This window comes from Leucopleurus acutus (assembly GCF_964270905.1).
Source record: "Leucopleurus acutus genome assembly, chromosome: 11".
Classification (NCBI taxonomy): Eukaryota; Metazoa; Chordata; class Mammalia; order Artiodactyla; family Delphinidae; genus Leucopleurus; species Leucopleurus acutus.
Window position 1 is genome coordinate 92,005,493 of NC_139152.1, and position 20,804 is coordinate 92,026,296.

Here is a 20,804-nt window from a genome sequence, read left to right on the forward strand (position 1 = left end):
AAGTTTCTGAATTCTACTCCCAGTGACATTTTGTTGTATTTACTGGATAGTATGATCACACTTTGCAATGCCCCATTATGCTGTGCCCTTGTATTATACAACAGGCAAATTAAACTCATCCGTGAGGTTCAGGTAGCTGAATTCTGTCCATTTTCACAGTCTCCAACTGCAGTTAAAGTATGATATTAGACAGTAATCTGTCTCTCAATTGCATTTTAGTAAAAAAGAGACTTGTTCATAATGCGAAGGCTGATAAAATGCAAAGCACTGATGCCAAGTGGTGATTAATTAGCCTTCAACTATTTCAGTAAGGGGATATAGGCAATGACTGAAAAATATTTCTTCTATAGAGAAGAGTGGTGGCATTAAAAAGGAATACGTTTTATGCTAAGCTGTATCACTCACTGGGAATATTCACCCAAATTCTACAAGAATTCCAATATTCCCTATATCAAATGCCACAAGGAGGCTAGAACACAATGATTAATGATAAAATTAGTTTACTAAGCTGAAAAGCAATTTTAGGCCATTCCTCATAAAATACTGGACTTATTCCTTGCCATCTTCCATGTAAACAGGTGGTTTAGTTAATAAAAAAGAAAACATGGGAAATTAGTGTTCAATGTAATGCACAGAAATTGATGTGATTAGACATAAAGATAAAATATCTTTGAGCAAATATATACCTGACACAGACTTGGTAGAGAACGGGTTCTCAAGTTTGGCCAATATACTGAAATGACCTATATTGAATAGGAATGAATTCAACCACTTTATAAAGTAACTCAGGAATATTACAAAATAAAGAAGTCCCATGTTTCTGGTGAGCAGTATCTCTTTGCAAACATGATGGTAAAATCTCTTGGATTGAAATGGAAGATGCTTCATAAAACAATTTTCCTAGTGTGTAGAACTTCCAAGGTTCAGTTTTATGTTTTACTTGACTATTTCTTGATGAAACAATACTGCATCTTTATTCACTTCTTTAAAAGGAGATGTCAGAGGTTGAAGGTCAAAGGTCAAGTTGAGAGGAAAAAAAGGATAAAATTAAAAGTAAGTAATGGCAGAAGATGGAGATGATGGAATGCATGGGATTTAAACATCTATAAACTGCAAACAAGTTTATTTCTAAAGTCGTTCCCTTCCAGTGGCTTCTGAAGCCTGCCCATTTCAACATGCATATTTGTCTTGTCTGATAAAAATGCTTTAATTCTGTGTAATTGAGGACCCCAAATGGCATGCCCCTTTGGTCTATGAATGAAAGCTAAATTAGTACACCTCACAGTCAATTTTGCTGTCAGAAAAGGACCTACAAAGGAGGCTCTTTCCCTTTACATTTTAACTATGTAGCAATGAATAGGCTCCTCTGCCACTGTTTATTCTTCATTAAGAATATGGAAAAAAAACCCGTCACAGGCAGAGAAAAGATGAAGAACACAAACGTCACATCTTTGAAGAAAGAAAGTCCTGATACAACTAACTTATAAAAGTCCACTCTTTACAAAAATATACATTTTAGGTTGACACTGAAAAACAACTGAAAACAAAACCTGCCATCTTCACTCCTTCTCCCCCATTCAATAACAAAGGATTTATTTGTTGCTATGGAATCATTCCACTGCATGAGACACCCTCCATACAAAAATCAAAGGGTGAAGGATGCTCAGCTCCATTAGTTGTTTTATTATCATTCGGAAGCCAACTGTAGTTTAATTCTTCCTACTTCTCCCTTTCTCCCTTGATTCAATTGGACTTGGTTCATCTTTGAATTAACCTCTTTTAATCCATTTCCTACAAAGAAAGCAAATCCATTGTGGGTAAGTAGCTCTGCTGCTCACCACCCAGGCGGTGAAACCACAAGGGAGGGCACATGTGAGAGCCTCAGCCCCAATAAGGGTGGTGGTGAGGGGCGTGAATCCAGCAGATGCAGTCTTGCACTACAATCTTGAGCTTCTAGTTTGGTTCTCTGCAGGAGTGTTAATCCAAATTCGTGCGATGCTGAGTGAACTCCATGCCAACACACTGCTAGTGAACACAAGACAGCTCTGGCTACTGTCTTAAGCCACTACTGTGAGGGCTTAAGGTGGCCAAAATGAAGATTTATATAATGAATTGATATTTTGTTACATTCTGACAATGGTATGGTTCTTTCCATCTAATCCGTTAATTTGCAAATATTCACAGAATCTCTACTATGTGGCACGGCAACATCCCAGAAGTTATACGAGGGCCATGGTTTTCTGTTTTTGTGCGGTTGCTTATTTTGGAATCTACTGCTTACCCTGGATAGGCGGGAATGGCTGTTGGAGGTACCGCTCGGACTGCACCGTATACTGTCCGCCCCCTGCCCCTCAGGTGGGCTCCTCTGAAAGCGGCCGCCGTGGTGGCTGCAGTTGGGTAAGGGAAGCCAGGAACTAAAGGGAGACCCAAAATACGACAGAAATGCCAACTTGCATTCAACAGCACGTGTACAATCACAGCTTGCTTTGCACCAATTACAGGAAAGACACCTCGACATTACATCTTTTCTCAAAAAGAAATGGAAATATACAATATGCCCAAACTAATTGACTCCATGCCTCATTCATCACAAATCTTGAGTGAGTTTTCTTTGTTTCTTCCCAATTTCAGCCTTACAATGCAAGCCGAGGAGAAACGGGTCAGGAAGCTCTGAGCACTACTGCCATAATGGAGACGACTTTTAATTTCTATGGGCAGTTTAAATTGATTGATATAAACTCTTTCACTGGCTAATTATTAACCTTGTTTCCAAATGTTATTACCTGCATATAATAATTATTCTTCATAAGAATATTCTTTTGTGTTTTGACATGCTGCCACACTCCAAGGCACACAGTAGTCTTCAGACATTTCATTAGTCAACCTTATTCTTTATCTAAAATATTTCAATTCAGAAATGTGAGGTGAGAGGGAAACTACCTCTCCCCTGCAGCCTTGTAATCCTTTAAAGAGGCAGACATTTTCTAAGGGCTTATTTTAAGTGTGCTGTCCTCTAGAAAGCACACAGAGACACTGATTCCATGTCCACTGAACTCTGTTTAATTATATCTCTTGCTAAATGGCTAAATGGCTCAGGTCAAAATGACTTTAGAGATATCAACAGAGCTGAGAATAAGCAATAATACTGGAGGGGCTTTTGAGTGATATTCGACTCAAGGGCCCAAAGCTGACTTGCAGATAACATGTACAACACATTCCACAAATAATTACTTCGTTTTCTTCATTACAAAGTGCAGACTAAAATTTTCTTTACATGTCCTCACCCCCTTCTAACTTTTCCAACTATTTATGCTTTTTGGCCATCTTAACATTTGGTCAAAAAGATTCTATCTAGCACAGGCTAATAAGCAGGACAGGGCACTGTGATAGTATTTATCTTTCTCGTGAATGCCTCCTTTTCAGTTATGTATTATATTTGGGGGAAAAAAAAGACCAACACATCACTGTTTACTCACAACAGTCAAAAGCCATGCCAGGTCAACATAGGCTACTTACTGATTAAAGGAATGTAAGTGTTGATGCCCCCTCTTCCTGACAGGGGCACTGCCGCGTCATTGCCTAGGGACACATCTGCTTGAAAGCTGGATGCTGAGTGCATTTAAGAAATGAAAAAGTGCAAAAAGATTACAAAGGAATAGGAAACTGAAAAACAATAGATTTTTAAAATACATATAAATAACACAAATGGAAAAATTAACTTAAATACTACCTGCATACAACTCGGGCCCATATACAGCTCCAACTACTGGGCTTAATTTCCAACCTGAAATGGAAGAGAGGACAGTAAACATTTAAAACTATATGAAGGAGCTTCCCTGGTGGCGCAGTGGTTGAGAGTCCGCCTGCCGATGCAGGGGACACGGGTTCGTGCCCCAGTCTGGGAAGATCTCACATGCCACGGAGCGGCTGGGCCCGTAAGCCATGGCCGCTGAGCCTGTGCGTCCGGAGTCTGTGCTCCGCAACGGGAGAGGCCACAACAGTGAGAGGCCCGCGTACCGCAAACAAACAAACAAACAAGCAAACAAAAAACTATATGAGGAATATTAAGGAAAAGGAGTGATGTGCAAGTTGGCTTCAGACACCTCTGGGTTCATTTTTGCCTGGTACCAGCTTCTCTTTAGAAAGCCAGTGGGGGTTTACATGAGAGGGTGATGACATTTCTGGACCTGATCATCTTTAAGCAGGACTAGCACGGTGAAAGGATAATGAAGATTTGGCAGGGGAGTGGTGGGGGTAAAGAGACGTGAGAAAAAAAGTGGGAGGTAAGAAGATGGAGAGGGAATGAGAGAAGGAAAAAGAAATATAAATAAATCCTGGGATTTGGTATACGGTCTCTCATAGAACGGCTTAATGACCTAATCTTTGTTTAGAAGGAAAAAGGCAGAATATATATCATTCTCTATCATACTGTGATGCGCTGTCTTCTATATCATCTTAACACTGTTTACTACTCTAATTGTTTGATAAGGGTATCCTTTGACTGAATTCAAATTTGACCTGGACCTCTGAATTCCATGTTCATTTATACCATGCTAATGGTATTCTGGGTAAATGGAAATCTTCCTTCATTGGGATTTCCCACTGGGATTTCACTGGAGTTAACCAAGGCACCAAGGAGAGACATGCAATGATAAAATTCAAGGTACATTCCCAACTTTGGTGCATGTCTTCTGAGATTTTAATTTGCAATAAGCATATTTATGTTAATCAGACCTTTAAGCTAATGGATACAAGACCGCTGCTGAACATTAACTTAAACATTTATAAATTTTAAGTATTTCCAAACAACATTAGGTTTGATATCAATTTCATTTCTACATTCCCTTTTTTAGATTTATAGGAATATGGCAAGTAGTAAAAAAAAAGAAAAATGCACTATTACCCACTGATAGTTAGAGTAGAATTCCATGTGAAAACTTTAATCAATAAATATTTGTTGAATTTTATACATAAATATGCCATTTTATTTTTCTAAAAGATTGGCTCTTTGGTTTAATTCTTTTATAACATTGTAACATTGTGCCACTGCTACTCTATAAATATGTGAATGGAAAGAAGAAAAGGCCAATTAACAGATTTCAATGGCTATAAGCAAAGACATTATTCAAGAGAAAATCCATTCATTCGGAATCAATCCAATCCCCCATTCATTATTTTATGTGCTTATAGACATGCCTGTTCATTATGCTGCATAAAAATTTCAAAATCTGGATTCAAATCCTACTGGAGTTGCAAAAGCACAAATGTTCTTCAACTAGACAAATCAAGTGACTCAAAGCCAACATGAACTAAAATGCTGAGAATTCACCAGAAGGCACCTAGCACACTCTTTTCAGAATCTCTAACACGGGAGCTGCATGTTTCTAAAGTCTGGCTCCAGTAGGCTTGAATAGTGATTTAGAATAATATTAAAAAATGAACTTTTCCTTTCCTATCAATGGCACTATTACTTAAGCACTCCCTTTAAATGCATACAATGGATGCACATCATAATAATGGTATATAAAGGTACACTGTCAACAATATCTTGAATACGTTTAGTTTTGTACACTTTACAAATGTATTTTTACATTGTATTATATGTGTTTATGTCATTTGACTTTCACAAAACCCAAAGAGAGCGGTAAGATAGGTACCACCTCTGGGACAATGAGTAAGGACTACACTTCCCTGGGCTTCATTTCCTAAATAATAAGCTAGGAGGGTTGGATTTTAATGACTTCTAAAGAAGAGCCTTGTGGTGCTAAAATTCTGTGACTGCTACTTGAAAGAGGTGACAACAGAATCAGATAGGTTAGGAAATTGGCCCACTGTCACAGAGGAAAATGAAGAGTCAAATCTAGAAGGAGAATTTCTGTCTTCTCAATTCTAGTCAGCAGCTCGTTCTGCTCCACCATTCTCACTGGATCGAAAGGAAATCTGACATACTCTCCTTCTGATTTAGTTTAAATTGGATTTTTATCAAAATTGCAGAAACTTCTGTTTCTGTGATAGCAGTGAAAAGAAGAAAACAAAAGGTAAAGTGGAAGGTGGTGGTATCCCAAGATATACCACTAGTAAAGTGAGTAAGGAAAATGCAAATTATGCTGATAAATGCAAATTATGCTGATTTCTATAATCTATTTGAAAAGCTGGGCTACACATATTTATTGAAGACCTCCTGGGATATACTCAACACTAATACACTTCTACTTGATTTAAGATACTACCAGCACATACCGTCATACTCTAGCAGTAGGTTCAAACTTTTATAAAGCAATAAAAGGGGAGAAACTCCCCTTTTTATTCTAGATAAAATCTTATGCACAACTCTAAAATATACAACAGAGAATGAGGTCCACCAAAGTAGAGCTGTAGGCCTCAAGACCCAGTCCATTCAGTTTTCTTTTTCCCCCCAAGATGGTCCTGTAGAACACAGCTTGCAAAACCACTGTTGTACAACAGATTAAAATTATATCCTACCTCACTTAGGGAGTATGAGTCTAGATTAAATTTGACAACTGAAGCAAAAGTTCTGTTTTTGTTAGACAAAATATTCACAGAAAAATTCCTTCTTCATGAGAAACATTTATAAAACTCACTGTATAACAGGTAGCCACGGAATAGAAAATATGCGCGCGTACCCCTGCCCAACACACACACCCCGTGGCTGCTGCCTCTAGACCATTCCTTTAAAAGGAGAACAAGGGGTCAAGAATTATTCCAATTATTATGTTCAGATAAGTAAGATCCAGGGGTATCCTGGACAAGCCTAACATATTACAAAGAACTACAGCAGCTACAAAAAGAGGGTGCCCACGGGGGGCCTAACTTGGGTTAATAGGTAACCTCAAATGATGTGTTCGCACTGTATAAAATGAACTTTACTGAGACTATAACACCTTAATAACTAAAAAAACTTAAAAAAAAGTAATTTATAAAAATTAACTCTCCTAGGTAAAGAAAATACTTCAACGTACACAAAACAAACTGAAGACTGAAATCAAGAAAAAGTCTTTGATGTTTGTGAGAATAAATGACATCTTTCCGAAGATGACTTGTAACCTCTTACCATTTGCATATGGTGTGACCATCTTCTTATTGGTCATTACACGTGCTGTAGCATTATTCACCTACAGATACAAAGTAGAAAGAAGGGGCAGGGAGGAAGTAAACCACATTAGGGAATATGGAGGTGCTCATTCAATAACAAAGTATTCAGTTTAAAATGTAAATTTCAGAGACAATTGATTTAAATAATTAATATAACAATATAAAATATTAATAATAGTATTTTAATTAAAGTGTTCATTAAATGAGGCTAACAAGAGTAAAATGCAGTTTCTTGGTCTCCAAATGGAAAACTAGGACAACTTTACCAGCCAGGCCTCCAAAGAAAAAGTACATCTGCAAGTTCTTTGGAGATCTTTTAAACAGAGAAGTCTCTGCATTGAGAAAATATGGAAAAAAGTAATTGGAAACAGCTCTGTGTGCACGTGAACTTTGAAGTTCATTAACAAAACAGAGGCTTGCTACGTTGGTCAGGAAATAAATTTATAGGAAGATAGGAAAAAAAATCTGAGTTTACCTGTTCTGATGTTCAGCTTTTTTTATATGCTTGTATGAGATTTTACTGTTTGAGGTCAGTAAACAAATATAGGAACTGAGATTCCCATGCTGACGGACTTCAGGACCATTTTGAATTTTCTAGATTATGTGGCCTATTCATTTAAGAGGAAAGTTTTCAAGAGGCCTTTAAATCAGGCACTTAAAAGAATTCAAAAAATAAAGCTTATGTTTCTTTTGTTTTATGGTACTCTCTACCCTCATTACAGAACGGCATAATTAAAGCATTCTCAGTGGTAAGATAAGTAGACGCTACAAAGATGGTGCTGATGAAGAAAAGATGAATGGAGCTTAGAAGCCAGGATACTGCAGCCCAGTGTCAGAACCAGCCTCAAAGCTGTTGCAGGGAGGGTAAAGCCTTACCATAGAACCTGGTTATATACTATGTTGTCAGGTATATAAAAACAGGCCAGTTTTTAAAAGAATTGTAAAACATACAAAATATAATATGTCTTATTTCGCTCTGGGAATTTATATTATGGTAAATTTGAATAGTGACAAAATTGTTACCAAAAAAAAAAAAAAAAAAAAACCACATCAATTTTAGGTAGAATTGGAACCAAAAATGTTTTAATAATATGTCTTTCAGGATTTGTATAGTGATGATCTTCCTATGTGAGGAAAAGAGCTGGAAACTCCATTTACTCTAGTTTGACCCACCAAATCATATCAACATTTCACATTTAAAAGAAAGAATGGGATACAACAATGATGAGACTGAGAGCATGCAGTTAAAAACACACACACACACAAATAAAGGAAAGAAAAAAACAATCAATTTTGGAAAGACAGGAGAAAGTGAAGAGCGAGGCTCTCACAGACAAGGATTAGAATGGGGCAAGAGCTTCCACTAGCTGCTAGAGCAGAAAGCACCCAAGCACTTAAAGGAAAAATGGCCAGAACCAATCAGAAACCACCAGTCAGCAAAAGAGACCAATAGCTGCACAGAACAGAGAAGGGGTGGGGAAGGACTAGGGCAAAGGGTAGGAAGACAGCTTGGGTAAGGAGAACAAAAAAGCAGGGAAGAGAAGAGAGAAAGTCAGGAAGGCTGTCACGGGCAGGAGAGAGAGCTGTCAAGAGCAAAGAAAGGACAGTCATAGCTACAAACAGAGGTCTGGGAAAGAGGAAAAGGAGGAAAGGAAGTGGGGGCAGGAAGTGCATTAATAAAACCAGCCAAACTGGAGTTCAGTAACTCTGAGTAAGATGTGCAAGGGGAAAAAATCACCATGACGTCAGTACTCAAACAGCTCAGACTGCTACAAAACAATGTGTACATCCAAAGTCCAGGCGGCATTACTCAATAGCATTGAAAATAAAAGGGGGAAAGGAAAAGGAAGAGGAGCAAGTCAAATCACATTTTGTAGTGTTAATGTGAGATGGCAGATGGACTTTTTCTTTCTTATTTGTTTGTAATTACATTTTAAAAAAGCTTCTTCTCTAGTGCTTTTGTTTCACTTACCGCCAACGGGCACCATCGCCAGCATTGTGTATAGTTACCATGGAAAGAGTGAGTCAAGTGAAGGGCCCTAAATGCTAAACCATTGGAAAGGGAGGGGGAAAAAAAAAAGCAAAATATGCAGACATCTTACTCAAGATGGTGGCTTTTATATTTCATACTTTTAAAAACTGGGAAAGGGGAAAGGAGCCAGTTAACCTTCACTGCGTTATGAAAAGGGCTGGTGAGCACCAGGTGGCCGACTCACTCACAGTACTAGCACATTCCACAGGCAGCCACCCAACCCTCCAGTAACTGTTGAAATTCTAGATAGTAAATATATTTGAAAACCACATTAGTTTTGGATTCTTTCCTCCCCGCCCCCAACCTCTGTGATCTTCTGTTCCTTACTTGTCACACGCATGTGGAGGCGAACTGGCCTCCCGAGAGAGAGAGGATACTGGCTGGCCCCTTGATTCATCATAGGACACATTTCTAAATTGGGTAGTTTGTAGACATTTTAAAAGTTACTTTTATTTTGGCCTGATTAGAGGAATTCAGAGTCTCGCAAACTGAAGCAAAGGAAAAAAATCAAGAGAGTAGAAGGATGAACATTTTGGAGGAAAAAAGTAAATGAAAAACAAATACACATACATTCGCACACAGGTAAATCAAAATTAAAACCCCAAAACAACCAAAAAATGGGAGGGGGGAGAAGGATAGAAGTGTTACTTTTACGCGTTTTAGTGCAAGAAGGTAAAGGACACAGAGACACAAAAACACAAACAAGACAGGGTTCCAAATGTGAAATAAGTGAGGCAATACATAAAAAGAGAAATAAAAATATAAACCAGAAATTGAATTATTGAAGACATGCACCTCGATTTTACGGCCCTCTACCACGGTGCCGTGTAATTTCTCCCTGGCCCTGTCTGCATCAGCACTATTCTCGAAAGTTACGAACCCGAATCCCTGCATGCAGCGGGAGAAGGGGGAAAAACATGCACATCGTTATATTGAAATACTGATCTCTTGGTAAATAGAAAAAAAATATCACAGTATGAAACTGACATCAGCAACAACTCAGCAATACTCTCCCAAAGTCACATTTTTGGTCCATGCATATTTTGTAAAGGGAAATTAAATCCAATAAAAGAATAAAGAACTGTAGTAGTAGTGATAATAATAATAATGTAATTAACAACAATAAAAACAATAATAAAATAAAACATAAAGCATGTGAGGCCAGACCAAAATTAAGGTATAGAGTTACTCGGGTCGCACTATTCAACTGAAAATCTGAACATTTTAAAAAATCCTACCTTTCTTATTTCATGCTGCTAACATACATATCCTTTTATATAATACTAAAAATAATTAAATCTATTATTCCCCAGTAACTTCTACATGGAACTTGATATTTAGGTGCAAACCTTGTATAATGAGTTTTTGACATGGTCTAATCGTTTTAGCCCCACTTTGCCTGTTGCTTATAGCACCATCAACTTCTCTGGGAACGGTATAATTTAAGATATAGTGTTCATGCTTGATTCTGTGGGTACTGGGTGTGGAAGAGGAGAGCACTCATGTTTGTCTAAGCAAACGAAAATACCACTAAGCAGTGGTCAATTATGACTTTTCTTCAATGCAAATTTTAAACAACCAGACTGACACTCAAGAGTAAAAATATGTTCAGCTGAATTTCAGAAAATTGCTTACCCAAATTTGCCTAAATTTTGTTGAAGCCTACATCTGCTACTAAATGTATTAGTTTTTTCTATATGCAGAGAGAAAAAGGAATAATCAAAAAGGCAACAGGAATGAGATCTATGTTAGTGACATCAGTTGCATACTATTTAATAGGAAACAAATACCATAAAACAGCAATACAGTTGCTACTCTGAGTTAGGATTAATTTATTTGTCCATTGTAGACGCTGAAAAACAAACCAACCAACCATGGAGTTTTAATTTATTAAATAGAAAAAGCAGGAGACCGGGAGTTAACCCACTCTACTCCTTGGTTCACATTAAATCTGAAAAGACTGCCTGGGTCATTATCATTCTATCAATTTCAACACCAGCAGGATTTACTATATACTATAGGACTATTTGACAAAGCATTATATCAGTTTCATTCTAGGTGCTCTGTCCTTATCTTTCCACTCTGCAACTATAAAATTTTCTCAAGCTATTTATATCTGTAGAGTGGTAACTTCTTAGAATTTTCTGAGACAGTCCTCATGTCTCAACAGCTTCACTGTCCCTCTAGCATTCTTTGAATATGCCATTGTAGGATAACCTGAACCTTTACTTTCACTGAAGTTCTGCTTTGCTGCTTATTAATACCATGAGTACTCCTATGTATACAAAACATATTTTTAACTGAGATGGTAAATAATGTGCATTGCTCAATAAGATTTTATAAAAGCAACTCCATCATTCTGAAGGATCTGATTTCTCAGCATTTAAATGACTACATGGCTGGGTGGCAATCCACGGAGGATTCCAATGGATTATCTCTACCTTCAATGTGGATATCTAGAAAGTGAAATGCTAAGCTGACAGAAATTTTTTAAAATATATGTAGCTTAGGACGGAATACTATGGGTAATTTTAATTCAAAATGTTCTTTAAAAATGTACATGTGTTGAAAATATCAATGCGAACACATTTTCAGAAACAAATTTTGATATCAACATGTTATAGCCACTTTGACAACTCAAGGTGTACAAGGGCAAGTTACTAATTAATTATTCCATTTGTCATCTACACTAGCATCTGATGAAGACAGGAAGCCAGCTATCCGATCCTGGAGAATCCTCCAATAGGAAAGTTAAACCTTTTAAAAAAGGTTACAGGGTTTCCCTGGTGGTACAGTGGTTGAGAGTCCGCCTGCCGATGCAGGGGACATGGGTTCGTGCCCCGGTCCGGGAAGATCCCACATGCCGCGGAGCGGCTAGGCCCGTGAGCCATGGCCGCTAAGCTCCGCAATGGGAGAGGCCACAACAGTGAGAGGCCCGCGTACCACTAAATAAATAAATAAATAAATAAATAAATAAATAAATAAATAAATAAAATAAAGGTTACAGATAGTGATGAGTTTTTATATCACATTTTGTAAGTTCTATAAGCTGTATTTCAACGGACTGTCACAGCCTTATACATTTTATGCCCTGGGTTAAATTAATAAATTATAAACTAGTGGTTGGACAGCAGATTATGTAGAGGCTAATATACAAGTTTTTAACTTTAGCATTATGACTACACACACCCACATACATACACACATACTTGTGTGTCTCTTAAATGCACCCATGGGGTAGAAAGGATAAACCTGTTCGTTTCCTTTTGAAAGTAAAGACATTGAGCCAATCTGAGGTTAAGTATTCAAGCATCAACAAGGCCCAGAGCACCAACAGGGTCTTCTTCCTTCCATGTAGCTTTTTCCTACAGCTAATGGTGAGAAAATTAGAAATTAAGCTTTGAAACCGAAATTCAGTATTCTATTTACTAAACTATATTAGTCCTACAATTCTTCTAATTTTCTCTTTCAAATCTAATTGCTAAATGTGTTCTATGACCCTTCTTTCTGTAATGTGTTGATGGACCATCTGTGACACAATGGCTGTGTGGTATCATAAGTGCTAGCATCTTACAGTCAGCATATGACGAAGTTTAACATTAAAGTCTGCTTGTGTAAGATTTTTTCAATATAACTTCAGTATTCTGGAACAAAATTTCACTTTTAAATGCTTTAAAAGTGTTTTATAAGGAAAGGTGTTTATAAACTAAAGGAAATGCTAATCAAGATATCAAAGACATAAAAATGAAGCAATCTTTTTTTTTTTTTTTTGCGGTACGTGGGCCTCTCACTGCCGTGGCCTCTCCCGCTGCGGAGCACAGGCTCCGGACACGCAGGCTCAGCGGCCATGGCTCACGGGCCCAGCTGCTCCGCGGCATGTGGGATCCTCCTGGACCAGGACACAAACCCATGTCCCCTGCATCGGCAGGCGGACTCTCAGCCACTGCGCCACCAGGGAAGCCCCAAAATGAAGCAGTCTTTGCAGGCATATTTACTAGCGTAAAGAGGAGGCAGAAGGCCTTGTTGATACTTTGGGACTCCTGATAAGAAACACAGAGGTAATAGGATTTCTTTCTTTCCTTCGAAGATAAATAGACCTTGTGTCAGGCAGAATAACAGCCCCCCCAAAGTTGTCCATGTCCTAATCCCCAGAACCTGTGAATATGTTACCTTACATGGCAAAAGGGATTTTGCAGATGTGATTAAATTAATGATCTTGCGATAGGGAGATTATCCTGGATTATCCAGATGAGCCCAATGTAATCGCAAAGGTGCTTAGAAGTGAAAGAGGGAAAGAGAGTCAGAATTGGAGAGTGTAGCGGCCTGAGAAAGGCTGGGCTGGCTGTTGCTGGCTCTGAAGATGGAAGGGGGGCTATAGGCCAAGGAATGTGGGCTGCCTCCCGAAGCTGGAAAAGGCATGCAATGGAGCATCCCTTAGAGCCACCTGAAGGAACACAGCCCTCCAACACTTTGATTTTAGCCTAGTGAGACCCACTTTGGACTTCTGACCTCCAGAACTGTAAGCTAATAAATCTGTGTGGTATTAAGCCACCAAGTTTGTGATAATTTGTTCAGAAGCACTAGGAAATGAGTATATATCTCTCAGAATTAAGGTCTGTGATTAGGAAGATGAGAAGCATAACCAGTATTTTTGGAGTACTGTCCTTAAATACTTTTCTCTTGAGTTGAAACTTCAAACAGGTGGTTTTCCATCAACTCAACTTCCTGCTTGCTTATCTGTCACATTTACAACTTGGTTTTAAGAATATTAACTCAAATAAGGCTTGAAAAAAATTTTAATGTACTGTTTCTTCAATAAAATTTAGCACTTTTGAAAATGTGCCAGAAATTGAGCCAAGGATATTCATAGACTTAAAAAGTTACTAATAGGAAAACTGTCTTCCACGAAATTATGTTTAATGTTCCCTTATTCTTGGAAATCTAATTCACATTAATTCTGGTCATTTGGATCTCTTGCCTTGAAAAAAATTTAATACAATTATGTCTAAACCTAACACATTTTCCTTAGAAGAGCTTCAAAATGATCATACAAGGTATCAAAAAGGGAAACATAATAACAGTCTGAATAGCTACAAAGTCAGACCCTTAACAGTACATATTTCAGGTATGTAAGAAGATAAAAGATAAACAAAAAGTAAACTTTCATTTTTAAATTAAAAAAATGATGTTGCAACATTTGTCTATACCAGCACTATCCAATATATCCAAAAATATAGCATGAGCCACATATATAATTTCAAATTTTCTATTAGCTACATTAAAAAAGTAAAAACAAGTGAAATTAATTTCAATAATGTATTTTATTTAACCCAGTATATATGACATATTATAATTTCAACATGGCATCATTATGAAACCATTATGAGTGAGATGTTTAATAGTCTTTTTGAGCTAAGTCTTTGAAATTGGTGTCTATTTTACACTTAAAGCACATTTCAATTTAGAGATGTGCCACATTTCAAATGGTCAACGTGGTTGCTGCACTGGGCAATGAAGGTCTACACCTTTACACTCTTACCTAAAGTTCTCAGCTCCCAAAGTTCTTCTATGTTAGCAATTTAAATACACCAGTGCTACATTCACAATTTACCAGCTATCTTAGTTGTCTTTTGGAAATTGAGGGATGCTGTGTTTATCAGGTACATGGTCATGGTTAAAACTTCTACAGAGTGTGACAAAAATTTTATTATCTGCCTTGACATCCATTTGTCATCAAGGGCACACAGGAGCCGAATAACTGTCACCTTTTTAGTCTGGCCTCAGACTGCAGTAAATAACAAGCAACAGGATGAGCATTGTAAAAATATTTTTAGATTTGTATAATCTTTGAATTTTTCCATCTCAGAAGAATGAGAAAGAAAATTTACCATGTAACTTTTAAGGGAGAAATCAAAACCAGAAGGTTCTCCTGGGTATGGCCAGAACACAGAAATTAAAAAATAAATAAAAGAAAGCTAAAACTAAAACCCATAAAATGGTAGCAAAAGAAAATAAACTAAGACTTTTGGAAATACATGCACTGTTAATTCAGTTTTAAGTATAATGAAAAACATTTCACCTCAGCATTACCCATCAAATTTTACTGAAAATCACAAAGGCCTATTCAGTGCAATTTCAAAGACAGTCTTTTGACTATATTTGGAAAGAAATAATTTCCCTTTGCATAAAATCAAAAGCCAGGGAAATAGGAGAGAAATTACAGCATATTTCTTGTGTCTGAGGAATGGGAATAGAGGTTTTATCTTCCCTAACTCCAGCCTAAACATAAGCTTAACCCAAACCCAGATTCCCATCACTCCAGAAATCCACCTGAGAGAAGTAATGCAAACACATTAACTAAAAATCTGCTAGAAATCTCAATAATTGTTGCTGTGCTCTATTCTGCAGTCCTCTAGAGGACTTAACAATTGACACTGTGTGAAGAAGAAGAGCTTCTATACATTCAATATTTATAAAACGCGTCCCTTCAAAAGTGACAAGTATACTCAAAGTATGTTGACAAAACTTTATGGAAAATATAAATGTTAGAATCTTTGTATTTCTTTTTAAAATAAGCTTGATAATTATCACAAACAAAATGTTATGGGACTGGGTGATAGTGAACAGGATGGTGGAAGGTCTGAATTTCAACAGTGAAATAAACTTTTGAAAACAAGTGCTCAGTTACTAAAAGCATCTAGCAGACAGTACAAGGTCAAGAGTATTGGCTGTTGAACTAGGTGACCACTGTTTAGTGCTCTGTTTAAGATTCTATGTGAGAATATGTGAGAAAAAAAGAAAAAAGGAAGGAAATACATGAGAATATTGTGACTATTCCATTTAATGAACTATGTATGCTTTCCCCCCTTACTTCTCATTAAACGTCATGTTTTCCTTTTATAATGGTTATTAAAAGGGTGCTTTTTAAAAATTGTTACTCAAAGGATCTATAAGGAGAATGACAATATAATTTATTGTTCAAACTAGGATACTTTGAGGGAGAAAGGGGACATTATTAATTGCTAAGACAACAAGTATAACTGGGACTATCCTAGATAAACCAGGATATATGGCCACTCTCCCTATACACTAACTTCTTATTGTTTGTATTACTACTTTGTCACGACTGGTGAAATTTGGAGAATCAATAATGCTATGCGTATCTGTTTAATCATTTTCTAGATTCTATATGAGTACATTAGTTAACTTTTTGGAAGGGGTATCATTTTTCATCACATATCTTAATTAAACATTTTCAAAAGGATAGTCTATCTTTGCTTCAGTTAATCACAGAAAACTAAATACAGCTGGCTTTATGTTTTTACAAAGGAGTAGGGAGTAAAAAGAACACTTTCAAAAATCAAATGAAATAATTTAAATAAATATGTATGTATGTATATGCATGTAAACAAAATAAATTCATTTCATAAAAACCAAATTCAGAATATGAAGGTCAAAGAAGAAAAAAGGAAAATAGTCAACAACAAAGAAACAACTACTTTCTGGAACACAGAAATTCTACTCTCCAGGCAAGGTGGAAAGGTAGACTACTAGCAGGCAGGGAAGGAATGGGCATGCAGCAAGACAGTGTTCACTCATGTTTTTAAGGGGGTATATTCTCAAACCCGGGGCCAACGATCTCATAAAAAATAAGACATGGTAATAAAGAGTTGCTTTTTGTTTCGCAGTCACTTGGTTAAATACTGTTTTACATGTAAGTATTACTTATCTCTAAAAACTTGTCAGTTTTTCCATTATTGCTTCAGAAAAAATTCAATAAAGCTAATTTCTGTACAGAAAAGCACTCTGTTAAAAGACTGAGCAATTCTTAGCTAACCAATAGGACCATATAAGTCTCCTTTTCTCTGGCTCCTTTCAAGACATGTTGTAATTTTATAGTCAACCCCAGACACAAAAGTAATGAGAAACTAAACTTAATTTACAAAAAGAAAAGTACTCATTAATTTATCTCAGGTGGATCCCAGAAGACGCATCTAGGTTTTGACTCCAAAATAAATCTCTATTAATGAGCCCATTCCAGCTAAGAACTTTAGGTAGCAGTTAAGAAGGGCAAAGGATGAAGACAGGTTTTTGTATCAGTTCTAGAAGGCAGGTCCAAGGCAATTCTGAATTCTGTGCTTTGTTTTAAAAACATTTTCCAATTAGTACACAGTCTGTCTACCCTTCAGCAGCCCAAAGAAAAAAGGGCAGTGAGGACACAGCATCAAGCTGAGAGAGGCAGCATATACTTTTAGATTCCCCAAAGAGAAAAGGAAGGCTTGTGTCATTTTAAAATGGAAATTACAGGGGAGCAGTAATTGAATCGGGTAAATTAAAAATTTTTTGGTAGTAGGCAAATCCTTGAAGTCAATGAAAGAAGCCTTAGAAAGATCAATTTCCTTTGCTTCACAAGAATTCAATCAAATTATTTTCTTGGTAAGGAGCAAAGTCCTCAATGCCTGATAGAATTTTATTGGGCTTCCGGTTGTTAGTCTAGCTAAGAATGTTTTAAGTGCAAACACTTAAAACCAAAAGCATTTAAACTATACTGGTTCATATAAACAGTGTGGTCAATAATCTTCATGTATTTATTTCACATTCATGTGCTTCTCATCTCTAAACCATTGTCATTTTTCTATCTTGTATCTAAAAAGTTCACAAAAAAATAACAGCAAACTATACAACAAAAGAATAGAAATCCACTGTGAGGAAATTACAAGTATAAACAGTTTTACTGGTTACAGTTTGAATAAATTTCACTTTAAAAATACTTACCAAGTTAAGTGCTGGAGAAAGTTCTGTATAGGCATAATTAATCTTTTTTTGTTTTAACTGAAAACTGAAAGCTTAGAGTATAATTACCTCTTTAATAATAAACAAATAATTATTATAGTCAGAATTAAACACTTTTAGTGTTGATGCATTCTATAAAGGAAGGGAATAATAATCAGAAGCATTAGGAAAGCACAAACATTTTTATTAGTACAGATGGGGGCAGGAAGTATATATAACTCTGTAGATATGTTATTAGTTCCCAAAGTATGGTGAATTTGGAGTAGGAAATTAAGAGAGGTAAATATTAGCTTACTTATTTACTTTATTTAGCTCTTCTCAAATTACATTCTTAAGAGATTTAATCATAGCTAAGGGCTATTTTCAAAGTTCAGTAGGGATGACCAAATGAAAATTAATTTCAAAAACTGGTCTAACCTAAAAATGCAAGTAGAACTGAACATAGCAAGGTAAATATTTACAAGCCTGCCCACAGCTGATTGTGTCTGTGGAGTGTATTCCATTTGTTGAGGAAGAAGAAAACTCTCACATAAAACATTCTGAAATTCAGTTCATCAAATATTTTTTCACAACACCATTTGTAAGACTTTACAATTCCTTCATTCCTAAAAGCACTGCTGCTTATTTTAGTGCATAAAAATTCTAAATCATACAGATTGGGAATTTAAAACAGTAAATTATTATGTTCATCCTCATGCAAAAAAACCCCAACTCACTGTATTTGTAATTGAAGTGACTCTCAGTCCTGAAGCTTGCCTATCTGGGTATAACTTAAAGGAGGAAATCCACAGTGAATACCTGAGTCACTACTCCCTGTTTTCAAGCTTTATCAGAATTTACTGAACAGAGAGAACAAGTCAACTGAACAACTGAAATATTAAATTTGTTCTAAGTATGTCATTTTGAAGTTCGATTTTTAGAAGCTGAACTGTTCTGGTAGAATTCAGACTAGAATTCTCACAAAATTTCACTTTTTTCCAGTCTTCTCTCTCGTCCTTTACAATAAGAAGCTTAGGCCAAATTTAAATCTGAGAAAGGACTGACATCTCCTACAGCCTTTCTTCCCTACGTCCACACTCTCCCCTCAAACCTCTCCTGTTTCTACACCATCACTCTCCCAATTTAAGAAAGATTTAGGAGAAATCTGGCCACGCAGTGGCTTATGTTTAGAGGTAACCTAATCAAGCTAGCTCACTGGGATACTTTTTGCAGGCTTGAAAAACAGCTTAAGTTTTCTGACTATTTACTATTTTAAATAAAATAAAACTAAAAGAAACCAAGCACACAACACTGAAATGGAGCTTACCTTAGAGCCACGTTCATTAAAGATTATTTCTACATCTAGGATTTTGCCAAACTGCTGCAGAGACAAAAATAAAAACATTTACTCATGTTCAGCTTTTTATCCATATACTTTACTTTTTTCTGAAAGAGGAAGAGGTGGTTTTTTTTCTTTAAACTACTTATTTAACATCCATGTTTCTATTTGTTGGTAGGTCCCAATATCAGTTGTTGATTTTTCCTCATCATTGAGCTGATAATTTTTCCTTTTTTAATTCACTCACTCACGCATTATTCACCTCTTTATAGTGGAAGCGGTTTTCAGAAGTTATTCACAGCGTCACTGTATTACATGCTTCTTCACATGGACAAGAACTGGGGGTTTTCCTAACTACATCTCTAACTTTTGAAATCGTAAGTAGAAAGATATACTACTGATGGCTGTTTTTCTTCCCTTTCTTGTTTTTTTGGGCCGCACCTGCCACGGCATGCAGGATTTTAGGTCCCTGACCAGGGATCGAACCCATGCCCCCTGCAGTGGAAGCTCCGAGTCTTAACTATTGGACTAACAAGTAAGGCCTTCCTTTTTTTTTCTTTTTAATAAATAAAAGTAAACCACATTTACTGAAAAAAAAAAAAAGAAAATATAGATAAACAAAAAGGAAAAGGGAAAACAAAAAATGAAGATCATCTGCAATCCCAACACCTTAACATTTTGGTACACAGCCTTCCCAGCTTTTCCTGAGGCGCGCGCGCGTGTGTGTGTGTGTGTGTGTTTACTTTTCTTAAACTTCATATACTATGAATAACTTTCCCAATCAATAAATATATATGTGTTATCTCCATAGGCTACATGCCATTTTCCAGCATACCAAACATTCATGGACACTATGGATGATTCTATCGATATTTATTTGCCACTTCAATATTTCTGCAATAAACATCATCTAGAATATTTAAAATAATAACTTCGTTTCGAAATTAGTTAAATATTTTAACATTTGGAAAATCAAACAAAGCTAAAAATACACCACCTAAATAACTCTATTGCTAGGTAGCTAAATAGCTGATTAGAGGGGCATACAAATAACACAGTAATTATCTGGAGGAGAGGTATATATAAGGTGATCAAACTACCTGTTTTAATCAATACCTGAATGAGCTGAATTGAAGGAATGTACAGTAAATCTCCAATATCGTTTTGGCTCACATTTCCCTTTGAGAACTAGACTCACAGACCCAATTATCTATTTCACTTGGATTTCAAACTAGACTTTGGGAAATGTGAAGAAACTAAAAAACGAAAAGAGCAAAACAGAGATCATGTTTTCTTATTGGGTTGAATCATTACTATCTTTATCAAAAAAACATGTATTAAGAGCCCAAGTTTTCTAGAATAAGACTTCTGGACTTGATTCCAGTTTCACCATTTAATAGAAAATCAGAAAAATCAAGGGAAGAGGAAAATGTCTTATTTTAGGAAGGAGGGCACTTTATTTTATTCTATGTCTATCCAAAAAACTGAAATTTGGGGCTTCCCTGGTGGCACAGTGGTTTAGAGTCCGCCTGCCGATGCAGGGGACAC

General features: G+C 36.5%; 1 protein-coding gene across 5 annotated transcripts in view; it reads right to left on the bottom strand.

The window, feature by feature from the left end:
- RBFOX2 (RNA binding fox-1 homolog 2) overlaps positions 1-20,804 on the bottom strand; it is a 260,073-nt gene that overhangs the window by 15,681 nt on the left and 223,588 nt on the right. For all 5 annotated transcript variants that reach the window (XM_082849448.1, XM_082849446.1, XM_082849447.1 and 2 more), the window contains exons 5-10: positions 19,245-19,298; positions 9,941-10,033; positions 7,073-7,133; positions 3,731-3,784; positions 3,517-3,609; positions 2,282-2,414 (exon numbers count right to left, since the gene is read on the bottom strand). In XM_082849448.1, coding sequence (XP_082705574.1) covers positions 2,282-2,414; positions 3,517-3,609; positions 3,731-3,784; positions 7,073-7,133; positions 9,941-10,033; positions 19,245-19,298 — 488 coding nt within the window. The remainder of the gene's footprint in view (positions 1-2,281; positions 2,415-3,516; positions 3,610-3,730; positions 3,785-7,072; positions 7,134-9,940; positions 10,034-19,244; positions 19,299-20,804) is intronic.